We start from the raw sequence: 27,952 nt of genomic DNA, 5'->3' as shown, positions 1-27,952 counted from the left end.
AACATTAGTTTCTTTGCAGATAAAGATAGGTGTTTTACATTTAATATGATATACTTATAGTGTCATGAAGTAGACAGACCTAGAGCTGGAATACCTTCAGCATTAATACAGCCTACAATTTATATATTTACTTATATATTAACATAGTGACCAAGGTGTTGGATGAGGTTAAGTACAGAATGCATTGAGTTAATCTAACGCCAGATGGCGCTGGACTAAACGCTTCATTCAGACCCACTGACGTGATTATTTGACGAGTGTCCGTCCCAGAGGAGGGAAACTAAACTCCTGCAGTTCTCAACACCGCGAGTCCTCCTCAGTAGTAGCGCAGTTCATCTGGAGGAAACAACCATGAGAGAGTAGCTAACATGCACAGACAATTAATGTAGTTAAATGGCGCCTGTCAAAAGGAAATTATATCAGCGGTTGCTGTTCTTTTTCGCTTTTCTTCCAATCTCAGGTAAGGAACGTTTTCAGCTATATTTTGCATGTGAGTTAAGTTAAAGTTTAAACACTCACAATTAGGAACATCACTCCGACTGTCCGAATAATAATGTCATCATGATAACTTGATAAACCGGCTTTGACATTTCCATTTCTTAATAAATTAACGTTAACGTTAAATTTCTTATTTACAGGACAATTATCCGAGAAACCATCAGTTAACTTTCAAGCCGTTTTTTCTTCGAATGCCAGCTGTCTTTATATCTGATATAACGTTAACATTATATTAAATAGTATAGAAAATGTTTTTCACCAGTGACTTTACTCAATTGAACCGTTTAACTGTTGGAAGGTTTGTTGACTAATATATCTAACGTTACTTTAATTTAAAACGGTTCTAAGCTACAGCTGAATATAAAGAGAGCATGTTACTGATGAGGGTATACTAATGCTGTGGATGTATTTTAAAAAAAAACATATTTAAGCACATCATATTGATGCTTTAAATTGGTAGTTTGGCTTAACAAGAGTACACTGGCAGTATTTATATTGTTAAGTATTCCAAAGTATGTAGTTAGTTTGACTCCATGATCTTCTTACCTCCATCATCCAATTACAGAGGTGAAGTGAGAGATCAGCAGTGAGTCAATCCAACAAAGAACAATTTGCTGATACAGAATCAGAACATATCATATCAAACACAGAGCTGGTGTTGGAGATGTTGCTCAGGAAGGACTACACATACTGTGGTCCCTTCCTTTGCTTTGGGACAAAATGTTGCAGGTTGTCATGTTATTGCTTTGATTTGGAAGTACCTGCAATGTATTCTGTTGATATATTGGGTTCTGAGGAATGACACTGTCTCTTTATTTGGTCACATAAAGCTCATTCTGAGAGTTCAGTAATAGGTTTCTGTGTAAACTAAAGGGACTAATCGGATCAACAGTTTCACCTTCAGCTGGTGACTTTATGAGCTGTAAGTAATTGGATTGAAGTGGTAATGAAAGCTACAATGTGATTACAGCCTGGGACAGTAGATCTTCAACCCTCACAAATATAATATTTCACCTTACAAGGGTGTTTTGATTAGTGTCACACTTGTATCCACCTGAGACTATAAACACTGATCCAGAGGATACTGAGCCACAGCTTCCAATAAGAGTAATTATTGACTGAAAACTCACCTTTTAGATCACTTTAAGCCAGTAGTTTTACTCGACTCCTTTTAGTGATGGCCCCTTCACTCACATGCTTTTCTTCTCTCTTTCTACAGGTGTTTTATGCTTTAGCGAGTTATTTTTCATCAAGGAGCCCCATGATGTCACTGTCATGCGGAGAGAAGCTGTTATTTTGGACTGTCAGGCACATGGAGAGTCACCCATTGACGTCAGATGGCTCAAGAATGGAGTAAAAGTGGTGGAGAACGAACGGGTGTACCATCTCTCCAATGGCTCCCTTTATATTTCAGAGGTGGAGAGCAGAAGAGGAGACAAATCAGATGAAGGGCTCTATCAGTGCCTTGCTCAGAACAAGTATGGCGCAATCCTGAGTCAGAAAGCCCGTCTTACAATCGCAAGTGAGTATCATGCTGGAAGTGTTGAGGACATGAGATGGGATTTAGGTTATGGCAAACTCCAACCATGTTCCGGCAGAGTCTAAAGTCTTGTATTCTGGGTCTTTGCTACCATTTATTTTGCAATAATCATTAGGTGAGATTAAATCTCCCTGCATAAATTCTTCATGGAATTTTACACTTTGCTTTATTTTACTGCTCAGCATTGCATTTGAGGCAGCTATGGTGGTAGCAGAGAGGGAAGACGGACAAAGTCTTCAAAGTTAGAGCCCAAAAAAGATGCTGTTTGGAAGAGGAATATGCCCATTGGTGTGTTAATGAAGGGGCAGCAGATTTGAAAGGTTAGGAGCTGTCCAGGAGACCGGCTCTCCAATGCTAAAGAGCAGATGACCCCTATTCACTGGCTGGGGCTTTCATGTTATTGCACCCTGATCGCTTGAAGAATTGTCCTTTTTGAATGCTTTCTCATCCGGTGCTGTGCGAGTTGGCTTCGTATTTTAAAGGGGGAGAAGAGAAGCTTCAGGCAGAGTTGGTCTTTTGGGACCAACTCTGCCTGAACCTCCTCCCACACCACAGGCCATGCATCTTGTTGTGCCACTTTTGCAGAATGTATGTTAACATTTTTACCCTGCCAGCAATCCGTTCACTTGTACTACAACATGCATATTTAACATTGCTGACATTTTATTTTACATTGAATTTGAAAATGGCTGTTTTGCATGTCTTGTCCTGGGGTTGCTTTGTAATCCTAGTTTCCATGTTCAATTCCTTCTCAATGTGATCCAAGTTGCTGAAAATTACTTCTGATGATTTTCTTTTAAGAGATAATAAAGAATAAAAAGTCTGCTGTCATGTAAAATAAAAAAAGAATTCCTCTAGATTAATAGGAGCTGATAACATTGCCAGCACTTTTGGAATGATTGGTAATAAACTTTGGTTTAATGGAGTGCAATTAGCTTTAGTTACACAACAGTTCTTTATGTTTGTTGAGCCAGTTTACGTGAATTATTATGAAGTTGTAGTAAACTACATGCAGTGCTCTCTGGTAGAGTGCCCAGTCTTAAGTCAGATATTTTCTGGTACTTACAAAGTATATATAGTTCATTCATTATTTGAGTGGTATACCTGCTTTATAGTTTGAAGTTAAGAGGTGATAAAGGCTGCCAGTAAGCTTTACTAGTTAGTTTAAAATGGCACTTAGACCTGCTTGAGGGTCTATCTGGAAGCTCATAAAATTTGCACATACCTGAGAAATGCTCAGTTGAAGGACACAGAGGTGTGCCCACACACATACGCACACACACACAAATGTGAATTGCTGTTTCCCAGTACCACTGCCTTACCCCAAGTGTCTAAATGACCAAACTTTATTGCAGGTCTTACCAGGTCAGTAGGGGCTGGAGGCTTTGCACACAATTGTTTTCAGCCTCACTTCTCTGGCAAAAGGGTGAAAACCTTTTCACTCTGCAGTTTTGTCCACATTGTCCTGCATGCTCGCAAAAGAAAAGGGTTTCTTTGGGGGCAATTGTTTGTCCTGATATCAGCGGACAGAACAGCTGGATCTGTTCCCCACTGAAAGGCTAATTACATTAATCGTAAAAGTTAAACATCAGAGATTGATTCTAAGTTTACATTTTGATTGAAAAGTCAGGGTGTCAATCCTCATTAAACAGCATGGCTCTGTTCTATTACCTGCCTATTTTTTTTCTTATTTTGGCAATACGTGGTCATTTGAATTTGATCTGTGTTAACTGTTAATTCCTCATCTGAGAGATGCATAGTGTAACAAGTTGGGAGCCTCAGTACCTCCTTTCCAGAGCCAATTAGATGTCTCTCTCTATCAGACGCATGCTACCGTTTCCTTTCCAATAGCTTAGTCCTTTAGAATGTGTTTAATGTCTGCAGGAGTAGTACCCTTGGTGAATTTTTCAGTCCCATGCTCATGTACTGAAGCTTTGGACATGCTAGTTGTTCTTTGAGAAATGTGATGGTGATGGAGGGTAACCTTAAACATTGGTTTGCTAAAGCACAAAGGTGAGAAGGGATTTGGCCACGATGAAAAGGAATGCGACACATGATCCTCACCATGTGACTTTTGTCAATAGACTTCAGATTGATGAGGATTTCAGTAGAGAGATTGTCTCCTGAGTTAGCTTCCTTTTTGGCCTCTTGTTCCATGTGATCACAGGTACGTGAGGCATGAAAACTGAGAAAAATATCAGATTCCTCATCTCATCTGTATGGCTCAGTTGTGGCCCCCATGTTGGTGTAAAGCAGGCACTGTCAGATGGTGAAATTTGCCCAGAGATGTCGAGTTTTACGTATGCATTGCAGTCTGGATGGTTTCAGACATGATGATAGTTTAAGAAAATCATTGACCAGTCTGTAATGATAATGATCTGCTGACCCTGGCATTATTGATGCAGTACAAGCTGGGGACAAAATCACCAGTTCTAGGAACAGTTGAAATTTAGGGCGTCTGGTCAATCATGTAGAGAGGAGAGGGCCTGTGTTGTAGGTTCAATTTATTAACAGCTCAGCTATGTTGTATAGCATTATGTGTTCACACTGATCGAGTGCATTTATTTATGATTACTATACTGACTTTAACTTGACATTACCCACAAATGGTGCTTCGTTAAGGTGTATGTTGTTGCTGCTTGATGAATGAAAAGTAATTTAGCAAAGTGCTTGTTTTGTGGTGACCACTTAATTTGCAACTGTCATCCCAAGCAATCTGTTTAAGGGATTTACCGATCCAACTTTGTATCTCCCGCAGAATAAGTGCCAGTGCATTTCAATGGCATCCTAGATTACAGTTTTAGTGTGGTTGTTTAATTGTTTCTAGCTAGTAAGGTCACTTTCCCAGATACAGAATTTAAATATCTTATACTGCATATTATTCTTGTTTTATTTGTGTTTAAAGCTGAGATCAGAAGGAGCTTCAAAGGAGTTAGTTGAAGGAGCTGCTGCTGTTCATGTACAAAGTTTATTTTACCTTAATGGTGTGTCCATAGGCGTTAGGCCAGGACCACAGCATTATTTTAAGTTGCTAAGGAATGGGTCTGACTAGCACTCGCTGTGCACAATTAGAAACCCCAATAAGACGAAAGCAAATCTTGCCCAGTGTGAGCTGTGGGGTGAATGAATGAAATGGCCTGATGTGAGACAACTCAAAGCCTGGAATCTTGTTTTTCTCCTCTGCTGGACACCAAAGGTTTCCATGGTTCCCCTGAACGGCAGGCCCAGAGGTCAGAGGTGTCTTTAAGTTGTTCAATAGATGGAGGGCAGTGAGAGGGCAGTGAGGGCAGTGAGACAGAATCTTTCCTACAACAATTTGAGATGCTCATCTCGTTTTATCAGTTGCTATAATAGTCGTCAGTGGGTCTACTCTCTCGCTTATCCGTCGTATTATATAACACAACTTTTATTTTGTTATCTGCCATCAACTTATTTTTCTAATACGGCATGACAAAGTATAAAGCTGTTGTTAAAAACAAAATGTAGCTATTTACAGATTTACTTTCTTAGCTCTATGTTGTGATATGGAGATTAAAGACAATGGAGCCACTGTCTGTGGTGAGTGGAGGTTGCTGTTGAATGATTGGAAAACTTTGTAGCAGAGATAAGGGGTTGGAGGAGGGGATGAATGCTCCTTCCAACACCGCTCCCCCACCGCTCGCACGGTGCTTTCAGAGGTCACACTGCTCATGGGAATAGTTCTTTGTTTAGCCAGGCCAGTGGTCACTTGACTGTCCTGCAGCCTGTGTTTAGCAGCAGCACATCTGCCAGCCACCTAGTGATTGATTTGTGGGCTTTTTCAGCTTTGCATTCTTCTGCTTCTTGCTTATCAGCTCTCTTTTTTGCCAAGAGCCTTTTATTTATGTTCAGTGGGGTCACTGAAGGGGGCTCATCACTCAATTGAAAAATGGCGTTTTTCAGAAGGAGTTGTGGAATAAGTAAATGTCCTTAAAAATTTATTTTGGTGTAACCATGTGGTGCATTCAAGTGCACCACATCACAGGATTGTGGTCCATAAGAAGAGGACATGTAAAAATGTTCATAGGGGTTTCAGTGATTCATGCAGCTTGCAGGATCAGGAGAAGATGATAAATTTTACTGTCTCCCCTAAAAGTTTGGACTCTAGGGATGGTTGGGGACCATCATAGCCATCCACATAGTTGAACTAGCTTAACATTACATAACTGAACACAAACTGCTTCATCCACAATGTTAAAACCAGATTGAAGTTAACATCCTGTCATGTGTTCAAGCTCACTTGCGCATAGACTATGCTGCGCTGTCTCCTGGCTGAGAAACTGACCACAGTAACCAGAGGACAGAGGGCTGAACTAATTCCTGGTATTTGTAAGGGAACCTTTGTTTGGGCCTGACCTGTCCTCTGACATTTAGTTTGTTGAGCTTCTGGCATCAGCAGGCCCATCTGTTGCAAGCTGAAGTGAAGCAAATACATCATTCTTTGGGGAAACATACTGAAATAAATAAGGCATGTGGACAGGCTCATATTTGTATATCTCTAGCTTTAAATTTTGAACTCTGGACATTGCTGTCACTTTACGTCATTATGAAGCAGCATTTAAAGACGTCGCAGCTGGAGAACAGCAGGCAGTTTGCAGTGAGCAGTAGTGCTGGTTTGGGGTGTTCATGCAGGGCTCTGAGTTGGGTGCTAACCAGGATTTGTGGAGGTCAGAGGTGAGAGGTGAGAGGTGAGATTGCTGGGAAGTCAAAACTGTTTCTTCATGCTTTTGGGGAATAGGCTTAGGAATGTGTTCTTCTTTATCCTATTGCTCTTCTTCTTCCAGTTGGCGAAAATGTTGTGGCAAACTAACCCAAAGATTTTATATTTATGTATTTTGGTGGATTAAAGGAAATGATGCACACGTTCGCTCAGTGAAAGTGAAAAACTTAATTTGAATCTACTTAACACGAGGAATAGACGGCTCAAGGCAGATAGTTAAACTAAATCACAAACAGCTTGACATGTTTGCTTTGATCATTTCATCTGCACATTAGATGCCCCTCGGCAAACATGAGCGCTCAAGGCAGAAGGTCAGCCTCCTATTTTCAGCCGGGAGTGCTCTGGCCAATGCTCGACAAACCCTAGTAACTTATAGATTTTCCTCCTTGTCTTAGTAGTTTATCAATAATCAATAATCATCCTGCTGTTTGTCAATCCGGCATTATTTGACTGAAAGGCAAAGTAGTGAGGCAGAGGATCAGTGCAACTCATCTCTCATGCCCTGCAGTCACATCACATCAGCACATAAATGGCATTTTTGTAAAAGCCTGTGTTAACACTCGGGGGTGGGAGACGGTGTGCATGTGAAGGAGGGGGGTTTGAATGCCTGTCCCTGCTTCTGTCTTCACATCAAACAACCACAGTGGAGCTAAGAGGGGTAACAGCTCAAGACTAATTTGATTAAACGTGTCTATGGCCAAACAATCTGATTGTGACGACAGTTTGCCTCTTGTCCGACAAGAACGATATCAGGCACATACCCGCCATGTTCCCTCACAGTCTGCGAGGGAACATGTTGAGAGAACAGTGTGATGTAAACAACGTCCATTAATTTAATAATCAGAGTCATTTAGATTCATACTTCTCTCAAGCCTCTCATATCGGGTCCTATCACGACACTATGACAATGGAAAAAACAGACCAAGCAGCCATCATAAAATACGTCTCTAAAACCAACTAATCATTACATTTATTTAAAATACTCTAGTAATCAGAAATGCAATACAATATTGTTCATAATCTAATCTTAGAAAACAAAACTATCACCCCTTCCTTTGGCCAAAATGACTCCCTCTTTCTTCCACAGATGTCAGCTAGATTTGGAGGCAAAGCGCTGTCAGTTGTGTAAAAGTCATAATTCATTGAATGTTTTTTTTTGGCAGTTAGAGCTCTCCTGCTGTTTAGCACCACAACACCTGGCAACACTGCTCGCACACAGCCATCCACCATGGCCTTCATAGACACTACAGTGTGTTTATGACAGTGGAGAGATTGCCTGTAGACTTTTCTTGAAAGCACGGGTTACCACTGCATGGTGTTGCATGTAACTGTAAAAAAAAAAAAATACTTATTAGGATGTTAAATATCCAATTTCAGTCATTCAGTCATTTATGTATTTTTACAGTTTACGTTTTTTTCTCTTTTTGGTTTCATGACGTTATCTCATGTTTAGTTACTCATTTAGTAAATAATTGATTAATTTATCAATTTTTTTCGCACTGAATACGTGACAGATGTGGTTTTAACTTGGTGCTCTGTTTCCTGCTTCTTTCTGTGTCTTCTCTGCTGAGTGCTGATGGCTCACTGCAGCATGACGCTTTGGATGTGTGCACGGAGGTCAAAGAGCACCACAGTGTGTTTGTTTATCCATTACTTGTGAGATGATAGTTTCATCCTAAAAGCAGCCAGCAGTTTTGCATCTTGAAACGGACCTACTGAAATTATGAATTATGTTTATGTCATTTAGTAGAATACAAAGTTATACAGCTTTTTTATCAGATCCATCAGAAAAATGATTTACAGTGTATTGATTTTTCCATCTCTGTTTGCACCATGTATTATTTTTATGATAATGAATAACATTTTAGTGTGCTGTGATGCTTACTGTTTTCTGATAATCACAGTATTTGCTCTTTGTCACAAACAGCAGTGCAATTGATTTTTTTAACAAATGATTGACCTCAGGCTTCTGCAGCTCTTTGAGCACAAAGGGGGACTGTACTGCAGTGGGTGACCTTAATGGCTTTTAGGGCTAATATGGCCCAAAAGGACCCACTGTCAAAAAGAGTTTTCATTAACAAAAATGCTAAAACAACTACACGTCTGTTGGCTGTTCGGATCACCATAAAAGGCCTTATTGTAATTTATGTCGGGCCCTATTTGCTTGCTGCTCAGCTGGTGGCTGACAACAGCTCAGTTTCAGGGAAACCCTATCCACGCAGGATGTAGCTGTTCCCCTCTAGTCATCACCTTCTAGCAGCACTCAGCAGGTCTGTAGCTTTCGGTAATAGGCATGGATGGATGTCTGAAATGCAGATATGGATAACAAGGTTTAATCATCTTTTCATCTTGTAGTACTTGCCACACACACTTTATGTTTATAATAGCGTTTAGATTATAGTGATAGAACTCTACTGTACAAGACACAGTTCATTTTGTGTGTTACCAGAAGCTGTTACCAACTGCTCTCCCTTTGCCTTCATGGCAAATGTACAATCTCAATATGCGGCTGAAGAGAGATGATGACAGTATATACCATCTCACTCTGAAGGGAAAAATAAAATTAAGTTGTTTCTTGTTGCTGTGTTTTGCTGCAGGTATTTCCGCTTTTGCAATCCAGCCAACATCTATAGTGGTGACGGAAGGCTCAGTTGCCAGGTTTTCCTGCAAAATCAGTGCACACCCTCCTTCCATCATCACTTGGGAGTTCAATCGGGTCACGTTACCCCTTGCCACTGAAAGGTATGACATTCTTTTTCATTATCAGTTTTTATGAATATCTGATGTGTAATTGTTCCATATTGTATGTAATAAATGTTGTATCACATGTCTGTCATCCAGAATCACAGTCCTGCCTAGTGGTGTTCTCCAGATCCACGGGGTGCAGCGGGCAGATGCTGGAAATTACCGCTGCATCTCCACCAACATTGCCAGCCGCCGCCGAAGCACAGAGGCCACCCTCACTGTAACCCCAGGTGTGTCAGTAAACCTCTTTTTGCAAATGCTTTGTGTAAAGGGCATCAACACATAGTATAGTTGTAAAATATCCATCACAAAGCAGAAACTGTGTTTGCTGTAGACATTTACCTAAACCTATCAAATATGATTGGTGTTCTATAATTAATTCGAGGAGAGAAATTGGGAAAGATTTATCATATTAAAACCAATACTGCAATGTCACGGTGAGGTAATTGGTTTGAGTCTCTCAAGCAGTTGTAGACCAGTCAATAGTTTGTTGAAAGGCTTATTTGTTCGCTCAAAGATGTCCGTCACATAACCTCACATGCACTAAAGCTGTCTTCCTCCCTCTCCCTGCAGCTCCCAGGCCCAAGCTTCCCCAGAGGCCACGCATCATTGCTGGGCCACAGAACATTTCAGTGTCGCTGCATCAGAGTGCCATCCTGGAGTGCATGGCCACAGGCAATCCCCGACCCATCATTTCCTGGAGCCGAGCAGACAGCAAGTCTATTGATGTTTACAACACCAAAGTGTTGGGAAACGGCAACCTCATCATCACAGACATCAAGCCCCAGCATGGAGGAGTCTATATGTGCAGAGCCACCACTCCTGGCACGCGAAACTATACAGTCGCTTCAGCCAATATCACTGTGTTAGGTACAGATATACTGTAGTTTGGCTATGTATGTTTGAATTTGTTTTTAATAATTCATAATTCACAAATGTTTTTGTCATTGATGTTTTTCCTTATAAAGCACCACCTTCCTTGGTCGAGTGGCCGGAGAGCCTGACCCGTCCTCGTGCCGGTACCGCCCGCTTTGTGTGTCAAGCTGTAGGATTTCCAACGCCTCAAATCACTTGGCTCAAGAATGGAGAGAAAGTTCACTCCAATGGTCGAACCAAGATGTACAACAGGTATATTCCTCTTGCCATTTAAGGAATAATTCCTGAGATCTATAAATCCCTTTCTCTGCTAGTCACATGTATTTGCGTCTGTATGCACAGAGATAATGGAAACAGGAACCCTAACTCATTTTACTGCACCATGAAACGCTTGTTTAACAGTCTTTCTTGGCTAATTTAAAACAGTTTAAATAAATAATTCCCTACAGTAGAAAGGAAACTAAATAATTTACAGCAGTGCAAATGGGGTTTTAGTTTATTTCCCTATAATTTGCTCCAGATCCTTATTCAATTGTCAGTGCTTGTTAAAGGTAATTATAGAATGATTACATCCTGGTAAAGGAGCCTCGGGATGAAGCTTTCTGTCTGCACACTCTTCATCTTTGTGTGTCTGTGTCACATAGTAAACTGGTCATCAACCAGATCATCCCTGAGGACGATGCCATCTATCAGTGCCAGGCAGAGAACGAGCAGGGATCGGTTCTTTCCATGGCAAGGCTCATCGTGGTAATGTCTGAGGATCGGCCGAGTGCTCCAAGGAATATCCAAGCTGATACCGTGTCGAGCTCCGCCATCCTTCTGGCTTGGGAAAGGCCTCAGTATAACTCAGATAAAGTTATTGCTTACTCAGTGCACTACATGAAGGCTGAAGGTGAGTGGCGTTTGAACAAACAACAGATAACAAGGATAAGATTTTCATTGTCTTTTTGTCACACAGGGATACTGTCTCCAGGGAAAGGTTAACGTCGTTTATTTAAACATTTCATGTTAGTTTAAAAGGGAAGAACACAAATTTAGCATCAACCGGCTTTGTATCGTTGCAATGATACATCATTTGCTAACAGGGGTCCTCCGGAGGACACAAAACGCTTCATTCAGTGCCACCATGCAGACTTTTGCCAGCAGTTGAGCGTGGAGCTCTGGGGCACTGGTAACATGGAGGGATGCCGAACATCTTTCATTTTCAGCCACATTGCAACGACACAAAGCCCAACTTAAATTTTGTTACTATACTGTGGGAGCTGCTATGTGTTGTCAATGCTATGTTGGTGGGCAGAGGTCAAGGGAAGAAAAAAGAAATACTTCTCTAAAATAAAGAAGAACAACAAGCTTTTTCTTGACTAACAGGAGTAGTCCTCTATAGACCCTCTATAGCCCTGCTGAGTTTCAAGATGCAGGTTCCTTTCCTTTTGGCTGATAAAATGCAGAATGCACACAAAACTATTCACTTAAAGCACAAGGGTTGAAATGTGGCAACAGAATAGCCTTTCAGCTTTCCTGGGAACTCTTGCTGTTGACAACAAGAGTCACATTCAAAAAATCAGTATGTTCACTCAAGCAATGCACTTAATTATAATGTCACTGACTTCCTTTGGGGAGGTGAAATTTACAGAATTCAACTAGAGAGAAAGGAGCACCTGCCAGATTTAGTTGGGGATAAGGAGGTCAACATAAAAAGACCATGTTGAATAAATTCTCTCTGGTTTGTTGAATAACTGGCATCTGTCAGGGATTTTCTGCACTTGATTTAGATTTAGTGACACAATTTCCTTGTTCCCAGTCACAGAGAATGGCTGTTCGCTGACCTTGAGTATCGAACAGTACGCTCTGTACCTAAAGTTAAAGAAAAAAAGTTCAGCACTAAATGGAGGCTCTAATGAAAGGAGGAACTAATTAGCCGTGTGATGGAGTGTCCAAAAGTGTGTATTCTGTGAGGGCTGTGGGAGGGTGTGAATTGGACAGGAAGGCAGACTTTGTTATATTTCTTGAGAGGCTTACTGCTGCATTCAGACTACGAAGAAAGCTCTTTTTTTTTACTCTTCAAGTACCTTGTTTACCAAGTCAGAAATTAGACCAGGTAATTTTTTTACCCAGGTCAAAAATCTTTTGTGTGTCTTTGCTAATCTGCTCTAATTAAATAACTTTTACACAGTAGGTCAATTGAAAAACTAGTGCAATTGAACCTGGAGATGAATGTAAAAAAAACAACTGCTGCAGGAAGTGAAGACTGTAGCTGTGCAATATTTTGTAATGACAAGACTATGCATGAAAATGTTTTTGGGACTCGAGGAAAAATTGTATTTGACCTGTGGTTTATTTATTTTTTTTAACTTGAAGAGAGAAAACATAAACTGTATCCCCACTGGTGATTAAACTGTACACATATTCAATTATGAAAACATTAACAAAAAAATGTTCGGTTTTGTTCCATATCAACAACATGAACTTTTACCATATTTTTACACTTTTTTGCAGACTGGATATGATGTCTCCTGTTGTGTCCAGAAGTACTATTGAATTGTAATTGTTTTAATATATAACTCCTTTTATAATCATTTGTCCAGGATTAAACAACGAGGAATATCAAGTTGTCATTGGAAACGATACAACTCGCTACATTATTGATGACCTGGAGCCGGCTCGTAACTACACCTTCTACGTGGTGGCCTACATGCCCATGGGAGCCAGTCGTATGTCGGACAACGTGTTCCAGCACACGCTCGAGGATGGTGAGGCTTACACTTAGTGAAGATCACAAACAATAAGCAAGTCGTATATAGAGAGTGAAATGGACAGATCAAGAACCAACCAATATTATGGATCTTTAAAGAGATGCTAACAGTCTATGTTATCATCAGAAGAGTTTGTCTACAGAATAATTTATGAATGAGCTTTGTTGTTTATGTAAGAGACAATCAAAGTATGTGTACACGGTGTATGTATGTTTGTGCCTACGTACACAAACTCATGTGTTTGTCTTTGTATCTGTGTTTATGTTTCATGCCCCTCAAGTTTTTTTTAATTCCAGGCAAACCTCATTTGCTCATGGCCTGTGGGTCAAATGCTGCCATGTGTCCATCTGTGGCTGTTAAGTTATTAAACTTATATTACATAGCTTTCAGGTCAAGCTTGAGGTCACCTCAAATTGTGCTCTGCTAAAGACAATTTAATCCGATTTTAATTAGGGACAAATAAATAGCATGTATTTTGATTAGTTTAAACATGTAAGATTGTGTGTGTCAGTTTTTCATATGAAAATATTAGTTAAATACAGGATGTGTAGCTGTATCATATTCATACCTAATTCCAGAGGAGCTACATTATTAACTGTAGACACCTCTATTTGCTCAGTTTTAGGGTTAGTTTGTATTAGGATGAGCAATATGAATAATAAACTGTATTGTTCTATATGAAATTTTATGTCGCTATATACTGTGATATGGTTTATTTTCTGTAAAACTGAGTGGAGAAAAAAATCAAATATTGTCATGAAACAGCCCTGCATTGATTTGCAACATTAACAATGAGTATGAATTAGGTCACAGAGGTAATAGTGTTGTTTGCACCAACTGAAGTTCTTTATTTCAGCTCTTAATGTTCCAATTGAAGCAGCTCATGGGGAGGCCACTGAATTTATATTATCAGTGATCTACCATGTTTTGAAAAAATTGTAGCCACTGAACCCTATTTTAAGGTTCCCCTCTTTCCTATTAGTAAAGACAACCCTTCAGAAGGAACATCTATTCAGAGCATCAGGGGTTACTTTTCCTGTTTTCTTTGGTTCACAGGAGTTCTTTTGGTCTTAACTTCCCTGTCTTGTCGCTCCACAGTTCCGCTCCGTGCCCCTGAGCTCAGCCTCACCAGTCGCAGTCCCATGGACATCCAAGTATCTTGGCAGCCCCTTCCAGACAAGCTGAGTCGTGGCCGAGTCTCCGCCTACCGTTTGTCATATCGCACCACTACTGAGAATATGGTCTCACCCATAGAGCTACCTGGAGACAAGACCCAGCATCTCCTGAAAAACCTGCAGCCTGACACCATCTACCTGCTGCGTATTGTTGCTGCCACCAGCGTTGGGTGGGGAGAGCAGTCTGTCTGGACGTCCCACCGCACTCCGAAGACATCCAGTGCTCGAGGTACAACTTTTGGAAGAGTTGCCAACAGTATTTATTAAAGATGATGAAGTAAAGATTTTCAGATTTTCAAACAACAAAATATTAACATCTAGACACACAGACAGTTGGTGTAAAAAGCTGAATTATCTCTGAACTTTCCTCTTCTGCTTAAACCATGAGAGAATCAGGAGAGAAGCTTGCTCTAATAATCTTGTTAAGGCATTGCGTTTGTTACTCTTTGACCTTTGCCCCACACTGTCAGTAACATTGGAAGGGTTTCAGTCATGGGTCATAAAGGACTCAGGCCTCTGGGTGGGAAAGAGTATTTGGCTGTTTAGAACCACATCTGAAGCTTTGAGGCGGGGGAGGGGAGGATTTGTTTTTCTTGCCCATCTCTAATGCCCTCTGTCTCCAGTTTAAACTCAGACAGGAGTCTTCTATTGGAAAACTTCATTCCCCTCGTTCCTGAAATATAAATGTGTGAAGTTGCTCCCTGACTGCTAGTGTGGTTGTCTCTGGTCTGCATTGAGTGTGAAACAGCTGTTAAGGCATCAGGTGGTAGTTTCACTTTTCAAAGAAATATCCTGGTTAGGAACTTCCTCTGAAGTCTGAAAACAACTTGGTGAAGAGATTCCAGCTTTCTAAGAACAAGTTTCTGTTTACAGAAAAGCTTCAGTCATAAGATGCAATGTCTATAAAGCAGCACTGTTAATTTTGATTCTCATTTTTCTGGAGTGCTTTTGTTTTCATGGACCTGAAAAGATTGTGTTAGTGTAGGATTGCCGACATATCATTATCTAAATAGAAATATTTTTCTGACTTCTTTCTATAGTCCCTATGGCTCCCGAGCTGCATTTGGAGCCTTTAAACTGCACCACCATCGTGGCGCGTTGGCAGCTCGCACCCAGGAACTCAGCCAGTGTTCAAGGCTACAGACTCTTCTACCATGAGGAGAGCCAATCAGAGAGGGCCCCGGTTCAACTGCGTGCCTTGGATAATACATACACCTTCGGAGGCCTTGGTAAGTTTTGTTTCAGATCATTTGAGTTACCTGCTGCCACTGCGTCATCTGTTATGCAGGCCATCATACTGTATTTTCGTATTCTACTTGTGAATACCAACACTCAACAACAAAACACTACAAAAACTTCAGAATATTGCTGATGGAAAAAGTACTTTTTTAAAAACTCCTATAAGTCATTAGTGCTTTAAAGTACAAGTTCCTATCAATAATGCTGTTTGTGATGTGGAAAAGGTATACTTTTGCTATCTAATTTCTAAATTTGCGTAATTATTGGACTTACTAGCACAACACATGACATCTCATTATGCTAGTGATGGGTCATGAGGCAGCTAAAGTACTCTTTTTCACATATTAGAGTATGTGAAGCAATATGACAAGAACTATACTATGTATAATATATTATATATATATTTATCCAAATAAGTGACACTCCCAAAGATTTTTTATTAAAAACTTGCATGTCTTAACCATCATTTAAAATGTTTAAGTTCACAAAACTTTAACTGAAATAGTTTGTGGTGGTTAAAACCAGCAGCAGCATCTTTCGACAGCTAAGCTTATGAGTGATTAATTGGCTTATGTGTTGAGCCGTGCAACAGAAAAGCACCACATCCCACTTCCATGACCTCCCAACCTCTGTGCAGGATTTCAAAGTGTGCATCTTTTCAGCAGCTGCTGGATGGTGTTTTGGACATATCACAGCTCTTCTGGCCTTTAGGTCAGATTTATTTTGGCTTTTTTTTGTTTGAGTGAGGAGAGGGGGCTCCGGCCAATGCAGTGGACAACTGACCATCTGTGGCTAGAGGGGTCAACCAGGTGGTCAGCAGCTGACTTGTAAATCAGGAAGCTCAGTGCTTGTATGGGATCAGAAAGAAAGAAAGATGAGGTGGCACAATAAATTACTTTTGGCGTTAACTCCAACTGCTGCAGGCATTTAGTTAGTTAGATATTTAGTTCAATGGGTTAAACACAATACATCTACTATGAAACCAATGGCAACCACTTTTGTTTTTATACAATTACAATAATTACTAATTTAGCTAAATATAAAGTCATGCCTGGGATGCTACTTTGATAGTTTGATAATATCTTAAGAAAGAACTGCAAAAATCCACTTAATTGATTTATGTTTTGAATGTTTGATTTATTTTATGTTATGTATTGGTAGTATTGATGTATGCTAATATGGAGAGCTCTTCAGTTTTTTTAAGTTTGATAAAGAGGAAAATGCAGTCACAGTTGCTGATAATATTAAGCCATTAAACAAAATTAACAACAATAACAAATAGAGCTTCGGCTGAATAAAAATAATCATCTTTTTGTTCCTCTTTGATAAAGGAGCTTTCCAGGGCTGTGTTTTGAAGGGAGGGAAGCTGTTCTGTGGAGGCAGATTTATTATGTGTTTTATGACTGCTTTGAGCAGCATTGCTGGAGGAGCATTGACATCAAAGACTCATTGTGTTTGGCTCTGAGAGCCACAAAGATAGTTTATTAGCCAAGACTTAAAGGAAATGCAACCTCTCACCAACTGAGCTGTGGGCCAAACAATGAGCCCGCTATCTTGCAGTTCTGAGATTTCTTTCTCATGAATTAGCGCTGCAGCACTGTGCAAAAGCATCTGACCCCCTGTGTGGCAACACATCCTGCATCAGAGAAAACCCTGCTGTGCTGTGAGGAATCTGTCTAAATGGTTTTAGCGCTTTTCACTAATTATTACTTCCTTCTTCAAGACATTACTTTTTGCTATTATTATAGCTACACCATTAATTAATTAAATGTGACCAGCAAAAAATATGAGACTGATCGGCCGGTCACACATCATGGCCAGTCAGCTGAAAACCACCCGGTTTTGATTGCCTGCCGATCGATTGGTGCATCTCTACTACCGTATCTAAAGTTTGCTAACATTAGCCATCATAAGCTGTTGGTCATACCAGACAAAGTGAAGCTGTGGAAGCAAAACCTTTGAGTGTAATTAATTGAGCCAAGGTACATTTTGTTGCTGATGAGTTGGAGCACACCTTAGATCGTCTGTTCCACAAGCGTTAAGCAGAGTATCTGCTATGTATCCACAATGATAATACAGAAAATGTTCTTTCTAGGAAATGCTAGATCAACTATTGGACTAATGCAGTATGAATAAATACCATGATTGTCTCTGCTACAACAACATTACAACAAATAATAACAACATGTTGATATTTACTCACAAATGAGTACATGACCTGGATAGAAACAGAGTGTACTGGGCTTTGGTTTATTGAAATGTGTGTTGTACTGTAACAGTGAAATTGATGAACAGGAACTACGTAGTTCATCATAGTACCTTCTTTTTTTGGCAGATTATTTCTGAGGCATTATTTGCAAATGTTTATAGCTGCATTTTGAAGGACTCTCTAAAGATTTGAAGCTACAGATGCTCTAATGTAAGGCTACATTCACACTAATACTTTTTTGTTTATTACCGGGTTTTAAAACAAAAACGATCTCCGGAAAATGATTTCTGTCCATACTAACACGCCTGAAAATGAATATCACGTGACTATTCACGTACACTGGGCATGCGGGTGCCAGTGTAAACAGGAAGTAGATTGGTTGGAGTATTATAGTAGTCTTTAATAATGGTAGTGCTTGATACTTAAGATTATCCTCTAAAATCTTCCTCTATAAACTCAAACAGACACATTCTGTGGAAAGTTTTAGAAGTTTTAAAATGGAAACGTTGTAGTGTGGATGTAGCCTAAGAGTCCACATTTTGTGTCCTTGAGACCATCAAATGCTGACTGTGGAATTTTCTCAGCAGGGGATTGCTTTGCAAATTAAATCTGCGTGTATTGTAAATGGCAAATCCTATAATCCAACAGAAGCCATCCATTTCTTGCCAATAACATTGATTTCTGAACTGCCAGCTGTAGCAAAACTGGATGCTGCAGATTTAGCTCTTTGTACGTCTGCAGAAGGACATGCTCGGAGCTGGCTGTTAAATGATCTCTTATGACCAATCCAGATGATTGAAAGCACACCCTGAGAGACAGGAATGTGTGTTGAGAGGCTCCAGTTGGGTATAAATGACACAGTGATGTGACCTTTCCTCGCATGTGTATTCTCTGCTTGGCTCATGAGTCGTAGTCGAGGCTTAAATACCTCTCATACCTGTTGGCACCAGGCAGCGCTGTGTGCACAACTGTAGATTTACCTCATAGCCGCAGGCCATCTTACATGTTTTTTTGTTACACAAGGATAAATGTGCTCAGTGTGAAAACTAGATTTGTACTACAACATTCAAAGATTATGCTTAGTGTTTAGTCAGTATGCGTCTGTGTTGATTTGTGTGGGTAAGGGCAAAAGAGAGAGGGGGAGGAGAGAGGTAGAGCGAGAGATAGAAAGAGAGAGATGATAGATGCTGGTGTGAGGGTTCATGCAGGAGTTGACATTTATGGCCCCTGTTCAGGCCTGGCTTGCCGCGGCCTGGGGGGCCTTTAGCAGGGCAGAACAAAAAGCTCAAGAGGCCAACAGGATCTGAATTTTGGCTGTAGAAAAAAGGGTGACCACAAATGGCTCAAATATGTCCTTTAATACAAACAGCATAATTTATGGGAGTAAGGCCATGTGAGATTTATCTCAGTGGGAAGGACAGGAAAATGTCTTTACACAAAGAATGGAAACTCTAGCAGAGCGCAGCACTCTAAGAAGGTAATGTGTGGTAATGCAGCCACATTTATGTTTTTTAACTCTAGTTCTGCATTCACTGCTATATCAGGTCCTGCTGAAACAATTAGTAGAATAATTGAAAATTAATTAGCGTACATTTTAATAGTGGATTAATCATTTAAGTCTTTTACTCAAACAAAAATGCCAAAGATTAGTGTTTCCAGCTTTTGAAATGTGAAGATTGCTGCTTTTCTGGGTTTTATGTCACTGTTCAGTACTTTTGGTGGGACAAACCAAGGCATTTGAAAACATTATCTTTGGCTCTAAGAATTTGTGGTACAAACCGATAATAGAAATAAATGTTAGTTGCAGGCTTAATATCAGTATCCTATCGAAAAGCATAATATATTCATGAATAATGGCAACTATTCTGTGGTAAAGAGTGTAGTCATTGGGTTGCTACATGGTCACATCATATAGGGCCCATTGTTTTCTCTGATCAGGACACTGTTATCACCTATTAAGTGGCATTTTATTTTGACTCTTGGTGTTTCCCTGTTTTTCCACTCACTTCCTCTGCTTGACCCTCCCCCGCTCAGAGAGAGGCCTATCACCCCTCCTTTTGCAGGACTTAGCTTGCTCAGATTCCATGTCAAAGGTCGTGGCCCAGATGTCACAGCTTCCCCCCTCACAGAGCTACTCTCTTGCATAATTACGACAGGCCCATTGTATTATGGGGATGGGTAGAGGTACATACTATGTTCCTGCTCCTCTTTAGAGGTCGACACTAAGCCATAACAAACTGGGCAGAAAACTTTGGATAACAAGGTGGACATTGTACAAAAGTGCAGGCTTTCTGGTTTTATTCATCTCTTGCAACAAGAAAAATAAATATATCAAGAGAACTTATTTTCCTTGAGATTAGTCTTGCTATGCGTGACAATTATGTACCCTGTACAGACAATTCTTCCAGGAATTCATGATGCGGTTCATATCAGTGATTAGTTGTTTATATTTTTCTTTTATTGTTAATTGTCATTGCAAATAGCTATATAGTTTTCAACAGGGAGAATCTCTGGGTAGAAAAAATAAGGCTCATCTCATATTCCGAAACCGTGACCTCAGATTCTTTCAGAGTTTAATCTCGGCCTGACCTGCTGGCCCTGGCCTGGCTCCAGTGAAACTCCTCAGGGTTGTATGGGGGTGCAAGGAGTTAGACTCCACCCCTCCTAAACTTCTCTAAGATCCATGCATACATTCATCGCCTGTGGTCTGCCTCTTCTCAAGAGACCCTAAATGTCTCATATTCCAGCAGAAGTGTGCTTTCTGCAGGATAGACAGGACTGTAATAATAGTAATAGAGTCAAGATTATTTAAGTGTCAATTTGAGTAAAATGCACATGCTCATTTTTGAGCTATACATTTCTTTAAGTGCTTCCATAACCAACAAGCCAGCAAGAATATATTGCTTTAGAGTGGCATCTATTGCAGCATATTTTACAGTTGATACACAGTGACTAGTAAGCACAAACAGTTTCAAAGGTAGCACTTATAGTAGGGTGAATTTCTGATTGAAAAACATATATCAGACTATTATTTTCATAACACAATGACAAGAATGGCAAGTGGTCCCACTCTTACTTATTGAAACGTATTGAAATGTACCTAGATCTCAGATTAAAAACTACTCTGATCATAATTTATCAATATATGCATACATAGTATTACTAAAGGGATTTTCATCTTTCCACCTAAGCATGACCAAGCATTTGAGATACGTTCATTCAAAAGGTTGAGGATCAGTGTGCATTATTTTGCTGTATGTAGGAGTTGACAGATATGACCCAGAATATCAAAATTGTATGCAATATTCAAATCAGACCCTGATCATTATTCTTTTAGGGGTAAAAGGGACATTTGGTCAGATGGCTTTTGTTCAGCGCAGGGTCTTCAGGGTCACTGAGGCCTGCAACTGCTGTTGACCGAAATGCAATGTCCTTCCCAGTGGATTTTGTCCTTCGATTTGACCCCCAGATTCTGGACCTGAATAGGAGTGGCCACTGACCAATGACCAGCAGGCCTGGTTGGGGCCATAGAAAGGGCCTTCTTATTTTATCAAAAGACTCGAGGTGACAGGGTGATGGATAGTGGAGCTCCTCTGTTCTGCTGCCCTGAGTGCTGCAGAAACTGACCAAAGGACTTACGGCACTGAGCATCTGTCGCACTGCTTTACCTCTGGTTCCCACCACACCATCAAACCAGAAGACCTCACTGACTCCACACCCACACAGTCCAAGTCTCTTTCATGTAACACTCCTGCTTCCTGTTAGCTGTAGCAATCACGTTGTCATCTGTCTTGGTGTTGTGGTCCATGGTGAATAATTGAGTGTTGGTGAGAATAAATCTCTATGGATGTTGACTGAAGTCCAGATCTGAGACTGCTAGTAGACTGATGTATTTTGCTGTGAGAATTTTGTGTGTTTCACATTTCTATGATGTGATTTATTTAGACATGTTGGTCTCTTTTTTTTCTTAATGTAGACCCAAGGAAGAAGTACCACGTTAAACTTCTGGCTTATAATTTTGTGGGAGATGGCTACCAGGCTGACCAGACTATCAGCACTCCTGGATGTGTCTGTAAGTCCCACGATATACTTGAAAAGACATTTTTTGTGTGTCTGACTCTGAAGCATGATGCTGTCGCTTGTATTTGAACATTAAATAACATTACTTTTAACGTATCTCTCAGCTGTTAGAGATCGCCTCGTGCCCCCTCCACCTCCTCCACATAACATGTACATCAAGACTAACAGTTCGACCGCCGTGTTTCTGCACTGGGGTCGACCAGCCTTCACCTCCAGCCATGCGGTCAACTACACTGTCCGCTGCAACCCAGTAGACCTGCAGAACGCCTCCCTGGTGCTCTACCTGCAGACGTAAGAATTTCTTCATAATACAACTTCTAATTTTAGGCAGTTTTAATCCCTGTGTTGAACTATGAAATTGATTAATGCAGCTTTAATACATTTGTGGGGAGTTCTATATAATGCTTTCCTTTTTGGAAATGAGTGTTTCATGGAACGTGAAACCAGATTTAAAACACATTTAACTGTGTGTTTGTGTATCTTCCTGTGAAGACTTGGTTCAACTCTTATCTTAACACCATATTATATTATGGACATATCACAGCCTGATCTGAATCATATCACCAAAAATGTTTATTTACAACACGTTACACTTTCCTAACACTTGTTGGGGAAAGTTTACCGGTCACCAGAAACTCTCAGTTGTTTCTTTTCCACCATTGCCAGTACAGCTCCATATCACCATCTGCTGGGCAAGGCCTTTTATTAAAGGACCAGTTTACAAACACGATAAAACTTCATAACACATGTGGATTAATATAATTACATCATGAAAGACACATAGCTTTTAAAGTTATTGAATGTATTTTTGTATTTTGTGGCACACAATTGCCATTGATTGTATTGTTTTGGAGTGATCTACACAACTGATATCTCAAAACCTAAGCAAATCACATTGAACTGATTTGGATTATAGATCCTCATCTAGGCAAAAGGAAATGTAGTATGTTTTGAATGAACTCGCCCCTAAAAAACCTCTGTTATGTCTTCTACAGGAGTGAGCAGAGCCTCCTGGTGCGAGATCTGGAGCCTAACACCAAGTATGAATTTGCCATTCGCCTTCACATTGACCAGCTGTCCAGCCCCTGGAGCCCTGTGGTCTATCAGAGCACTTTCCCTGATGGTGAGTGCAAAATTATCAAACATTTAAATCGTATTATATGATGATCTATAAGTTTGTGATTGCTGCTGCTGCTGCAATGTAATTTTATTTGACCAAGATCTTTCTATCTGCACCCACACAGCTCCCACTCTGCCCCCTTCCAATGTGAAAGTGACTCTGATTGAAGAGGACACAGCGCTGGTTTCATGGAAACCCCCAGATGAACCCAACGTAGCTGTGACACATTACACCATCCTGTATGCCTCCAGAAACGCCTGGATAGCTGGGGAATGGCAAGTGCTGCAAAGAGAAGGTAAGGAGGAGTGTGGAGAGAAAGAGGTTATACAGGTATGCAGGGAGAACCACAAAGACTTCCTACTGTCCCACACAAATGGTCCATTGGAAATCAGTAACTCATTTAATTCTCCTGCTTGTCTCTGTTCATTGTGATCCCTGAATGGTGCCATGGCAGGTTGGTTCACTGCTTTTGTCTTACTGATAAAAGACAACTTTTGAGGTTTAATGTGATTACAACAAATATTTTGATTTACTTTCTTATTGACCCTTTTCATACAAAGACTATTTTGAACCAGAACAGACCATATCTTTCTCAGTGATACACTTTATGCAAATACAAGTGCAGCAGTGTTGAATGTATTTATTATCTCTTTCTGATTGTATGCATTTGATCAAGTATTAATCTAAAGTCTGCAGATAAATGCAGCTTTAAACTCATATTCTCAATGTGAACAAGCAAAAATAAGGCTCTCCACACGTGTTTGTATGTTTTCTGCGGTGCTGTAAAGTGTCATCCGTGTCAGATTGTGTATGTGATTAGTTTTCATCATGGTCAAACTAAAATAATCAACATACAGACTTCATCGACTGTGTAATTGTGTAGTTGATCTTGGCTGCTACATGTCCTGTGCCGAAGTGTCCCTGAGCAAGACACTGAACCCCTAAACTGCTCCCCGGCGCTTCTCAGCAGCCCACTGCTCCCAATAAGCTATGGCTGGGTTAAATGCAGAAGTAAAATTTTGTATATGTGTATATGTATATGACAACAATAAACCTAACTTTAACTTTTAAAACAATTTCTTTAAACCATTAGACATAACTGTGTCTATAACTATGTCAGGATCAAAACAATGAAGTTTTAAAATTGGTTTCGTTGTGTATTCTACAGCAGACATTTTATGTGCAGGTCTAAAGGTGCTCTTTCAAGCAAAATTTAGTTTCCTATGAAGTTGTCTAAAGAAAAACACATTATAACAGGTACCTGGGAGCCTTTTTTGTTTTTGAATTTACACTTAGGATGGTACAATTCTAATTTGTGTAATCAGTGGGAATTGTGTCAGACATGAAGTGACTCTTTAATGGACAGATTCACAGAGATATAAACTGCAAGTGAGAGTTATCTGTTCTTAGAATTTTGTTTTGTTATATATGAGTATGGCAGAAAGAAAGTTTTAGTGGAGAGTTCCAACTTCAACAAATATACTAAATGAGCACTCTTTGTAAAGCAACCATTCCACTCAGTCACAGGCATTGTAAAGCTGTCGCTCTATCTGGTTTCTGAGGCAATGTAGGTGTTTTTCAGGGCAGATGACCTCAGGAAAGAAAAAAAGACACCCTATTCCCCCTGGTGAAGGGGTCAAAAGTGAAGCCGTTCACAAAGCCCCTCCAGCTCAGCCCAGCCCCCCTAGCCCCTCAAACTGAACACCGACCTCTCTTTGGTCTCTGATGGGACCCTGGTGGTGTGTAGACTGGGTGGTACTGAATAAGGGAATGTGTATAGCCCTGATCCCCTGACCTCCTGCTCTTCTCTCACAGAGCATCTCTCAGCTATGAGGATTGTCTTTGGGGTAACAGTACAACAACTATGTGTGTTTATTTAAGATTATTTCTCATGTTGGGGTGCTTAAATATATTTAGACATTAAAGGGATAGTTGAACATTTTGGGAAATGTGAGTTTTACACTTTGCTTTACGTACAGAGATATAACGGGGTAATTAACACCAGAGTGGAGCCTCAAAATAACAGAACATGAATAACCATTAAACAACAGTAAATAAGGTTGAATAGACAAAAAAAACGTTTCACCATTTTTCTCACAATGTGCAGTTAATGTGCAGTTAAACACAAGAGTTAAATCTCACCAACAGGAACCATCACCATGTCACTGCTGGAGAAGCTAAAGCCTGGCCAGATTTACTTTGTGAAAGTTTCTGCATCCAACCACATGGGCGATGGGCCGTTTTCTCATACGATGGAGCTGACAGTCCAAGCAGATTTCTCCTCTGGTCATGATCCTCGGCTCTCTGGAGGTTCCACCCACTCTACAGGTCAGTAACAGCAATGTAATCCTGACAGAATCACCTCATAACTTGCGATTGGGGTTTTCCTTTCATAGGCATGGAATTGATTAAGCTTATTCCGACTGCGTTTTGGCAAATGATTGATAACAATGTTGATTCATCCTTCACAGGCTTTTCTGATGGCTTCTACCACCTGGACCAAAAGTCAATGACAGGGATCACTGTTGGAGTCTGCATCGCTCTCATCTGCATCATCATCTGCGCTTTCATCATTGTCTGCAGAGGGAAAAACAGGTACCTATTATGTCTGAATGCTGAGAAGCAGCTGCCAGTACATAAAGTTTCTTACAGCAAAAGCCACATTTCCTTGAGTATCCTCTGTCTGTGGTGACGTCATGTTTGTTTCCCTCCAGGAAATTGTCAGCTGTTAAAACATACAGAGAAGGAGTGAACACTTCTGCCTCGGCTGCAGGACATCTGGACTCTGAGGGACAAGCTGAACATGCTGATGTGAGCGTCCCGATGATGAGCCAAAACAATTTCATTGATGCCAAGGTACTTGAAACTTAGTACAGCATAACACGCTCACCAAAATCCTGAAATATTTGTGAAATTTAGGTTTTTTTCAGGCCTGGAAAATGTTTGGAAATTTGTAAAATATTTTTAGTTTTTTGAGAAACATGAAATTGTATTTTGAGAGAGATACTAATTGGTGTGACCTGCTGTTCACAGAACCACATAAAATGTAGTTGCAAGAGTATCACTTCCAATAATATTTATTTTACAATAGAGTCCTGGTTACGTTTTCAGACTTAAATATAATTTAAAATATGTATTTTTATGTTTTCACTTGTAGGGTGGAACAAATCTTATTATAAATTATCTCGGCCCTGTTCAGTCCAGCACTGAGAAGAAAGAGAAATGGTTTTCCTTCAGCAGTAATGTGAAAAAGGACAGCAAAGCAGTGCAGGTAAGATTAATTCAGATAAGTGATGAGTACTGCTCGTTAAATTGTCATCAGCAACTTGTAAATTGATAGCAAAAAAAATACCCACAATTGATTTTTTTTACCAGTATTTGTAGAATACAAGGGACTCTCTTGTCTCATGCTGCATATAAACCTGGCTATATAAAAAGAGTAGACCCAAACCTCATCCTAAACCTAAGCAGACCTTTTTTGTGGTGCTTGTTGGAGGTAGTACTCGGCCTGATTAGAGCTAAGTAGTGCTTGCATAGGTTGCAGCTATCTGCAACTACACAACGGAGCCATAAACACTCAGACTAACTGTAGCAACGTGTTCTCTGTGTTGTAGAATATGAGACACAGCTCCGTCTCCTACCATCCCGGGACCACAGTGTTGACCTATGAAGAGGAGCTTTCGATGTCTCCAGACCAGCCCACCACCCTACAGGCCCTGCTCTGGCGTCCCGGTGACTCGGAGGGCTCCTCCAACAGTGAGGGCAGCCACGCAACCGGTGATTCGGGTCGTTACTCTCATGACGAGACAGAGATGACCAACCTTTCGTCTGGAACCAGCAGCCGCCCTCCGTCTCTGACGGCGGAGGAAAGCGGAGCTTCGGAATGCAGCGCCCCCCCTGAAGAGTCAGGAGAGCTGATGGAGGAAAGTCACACTGACCTTAAGTTAATGGAGTCTGTCGAGACCACCTGCTGTCATCATGAAGAGCAGAGCAGTTCTGAGTCTGCACTTTCTCTCCAAGTGTGTGTGACTGAGTGTGTGTGAGACTCTGTGTGTGTGTGTGTGTGTGTGTGTGTGTGTGTGTGTGTGTGTGTGTGTGTGTGTGCTTGCTTGTGCATGTGAAAGCAGTGGTACACTTGCAAAAAAGTCAAACTGCACTAAAATAGAAAAACAGCTGAGAAGATCACCTCATAGAAATATCTGTGTGCTCACTGCAGCTTCATATTTTTTTGATTTTTATACTCAATTATTCATCTTCTGGTGAGACTTTGATGAGAAGATTGATACCACTTAGATAGAAGAGTGGTTTCAATCTTTTCATCTAACACTTTCTTGTCTACTTTACTTTAGCATGTTTCCCAAAATGTCTAACTGATCCTTTAACTATGTTGCTGCCAACAACAGAAGCAATTCATTTCAAAATTCTAAAATTCATCCACGTAAACCTCCTGCAGTTATTTTCTGTTGTAAGTGTACCACAGGCCTGAATGTAAGTATGAGAGAAAGCTGGAAAGAAACAAGGAAATAAACCTTTTTTCAACCTTTATCCTGGTCCAACACACAATGAACAGAAAGCCGACAAATGCCTTTTACAGTATACAATATTGGCAGGGAGGGGTCATTTGATTTATTTTACTTATTTCTTTTTCATTCAATGAATGTCTCTTTTTTTCTTTATTTGTGTGTGTATGTTTTTGAAAATCTCACCCACCATGAATGTTTAAAAAGACTGTCAAAAATGTGACAAAAAGTGACATTTCTGACATTATTTAAGAGAGTTTATCACTGGAGTGAAAGGGAAGTGTGAGTCCTTTTCACTTATTATCTACCTCGGTTTACCTCCGGGTAAACTTCCACTGTATATTTAATAACTACTTATACCTACGTTTTGTGATGGGCTGCCTCAGTTTCATTACATTTTATACTTCCTGATGACTTTTCTTCCGATTGTCATCCAATTTTGTCCTTTTCTCTTACTTT

At 40.3% G+C, this 27,952-nt stretch overlaps 1 protein-coding gene across 1 annotated transcript; it reads left to right on the top strand.

The window, feature by feature from the left end:
* Positions 1–393: 393 nt before the first annotated feature.
* prtga (protogenin homolog a (Gallus gallus)) lies at positions 394–27,023 on the top strand. The gene is made up of 19 exons (XM_068730742.1): positions 394–460; positions 1,718–2,020; positions 9,374–9,518; positions 9,618–9,751; positions 10,095–10,391; positions 10,490–10,649; positions 11,042–11,289; positions 12,983–13,147; positions 14,249–14,554; positions 15,366–15,554; positions 21,750–21,845; positions 21,958–22,144; positions 22,849–22,976; positions 23,098–23,268; positions 25,122–25,301; positions 25,445–25,568; positions 25,688–25,829; positions 26,131–26,244; positions 26,588–27,023. The coding sequence occupies exons 1-19, from the start codon at positions 394–396 to the stop codon at positions 27,014–27,016; spliced, it is 3,585 nt and encodes a 1,194-aa protein (XP_068586843.1). The 3' UTR covers positions 27,017–27,023.
* Positions 27,024–27,952: the final 929 nt, after the last annotated feature.

The sequence above is a fragment of the Cebidichthys violaceus genome, unplaced genomic scaffold (genome assembly GCF_023349555.1).
Source record: "Cebidichthys violaceus isolate CVI_PGR_0920_01 unplaced genomic scaffold, fCebVio1.0.p SCAF_5, whole genome shotgun sequence".
Lineage (NCBI taxonomy): Eukaryota > Metazoa > Chordata > Actinopteri > Perciformes > Stichaeidae > Cebidichthys > Cebidichthys violaceus.
Note: the sequence above shows the minus strand (reverse complement) of the source record. Positions and strands in the feature narration are given on the sequence as shown.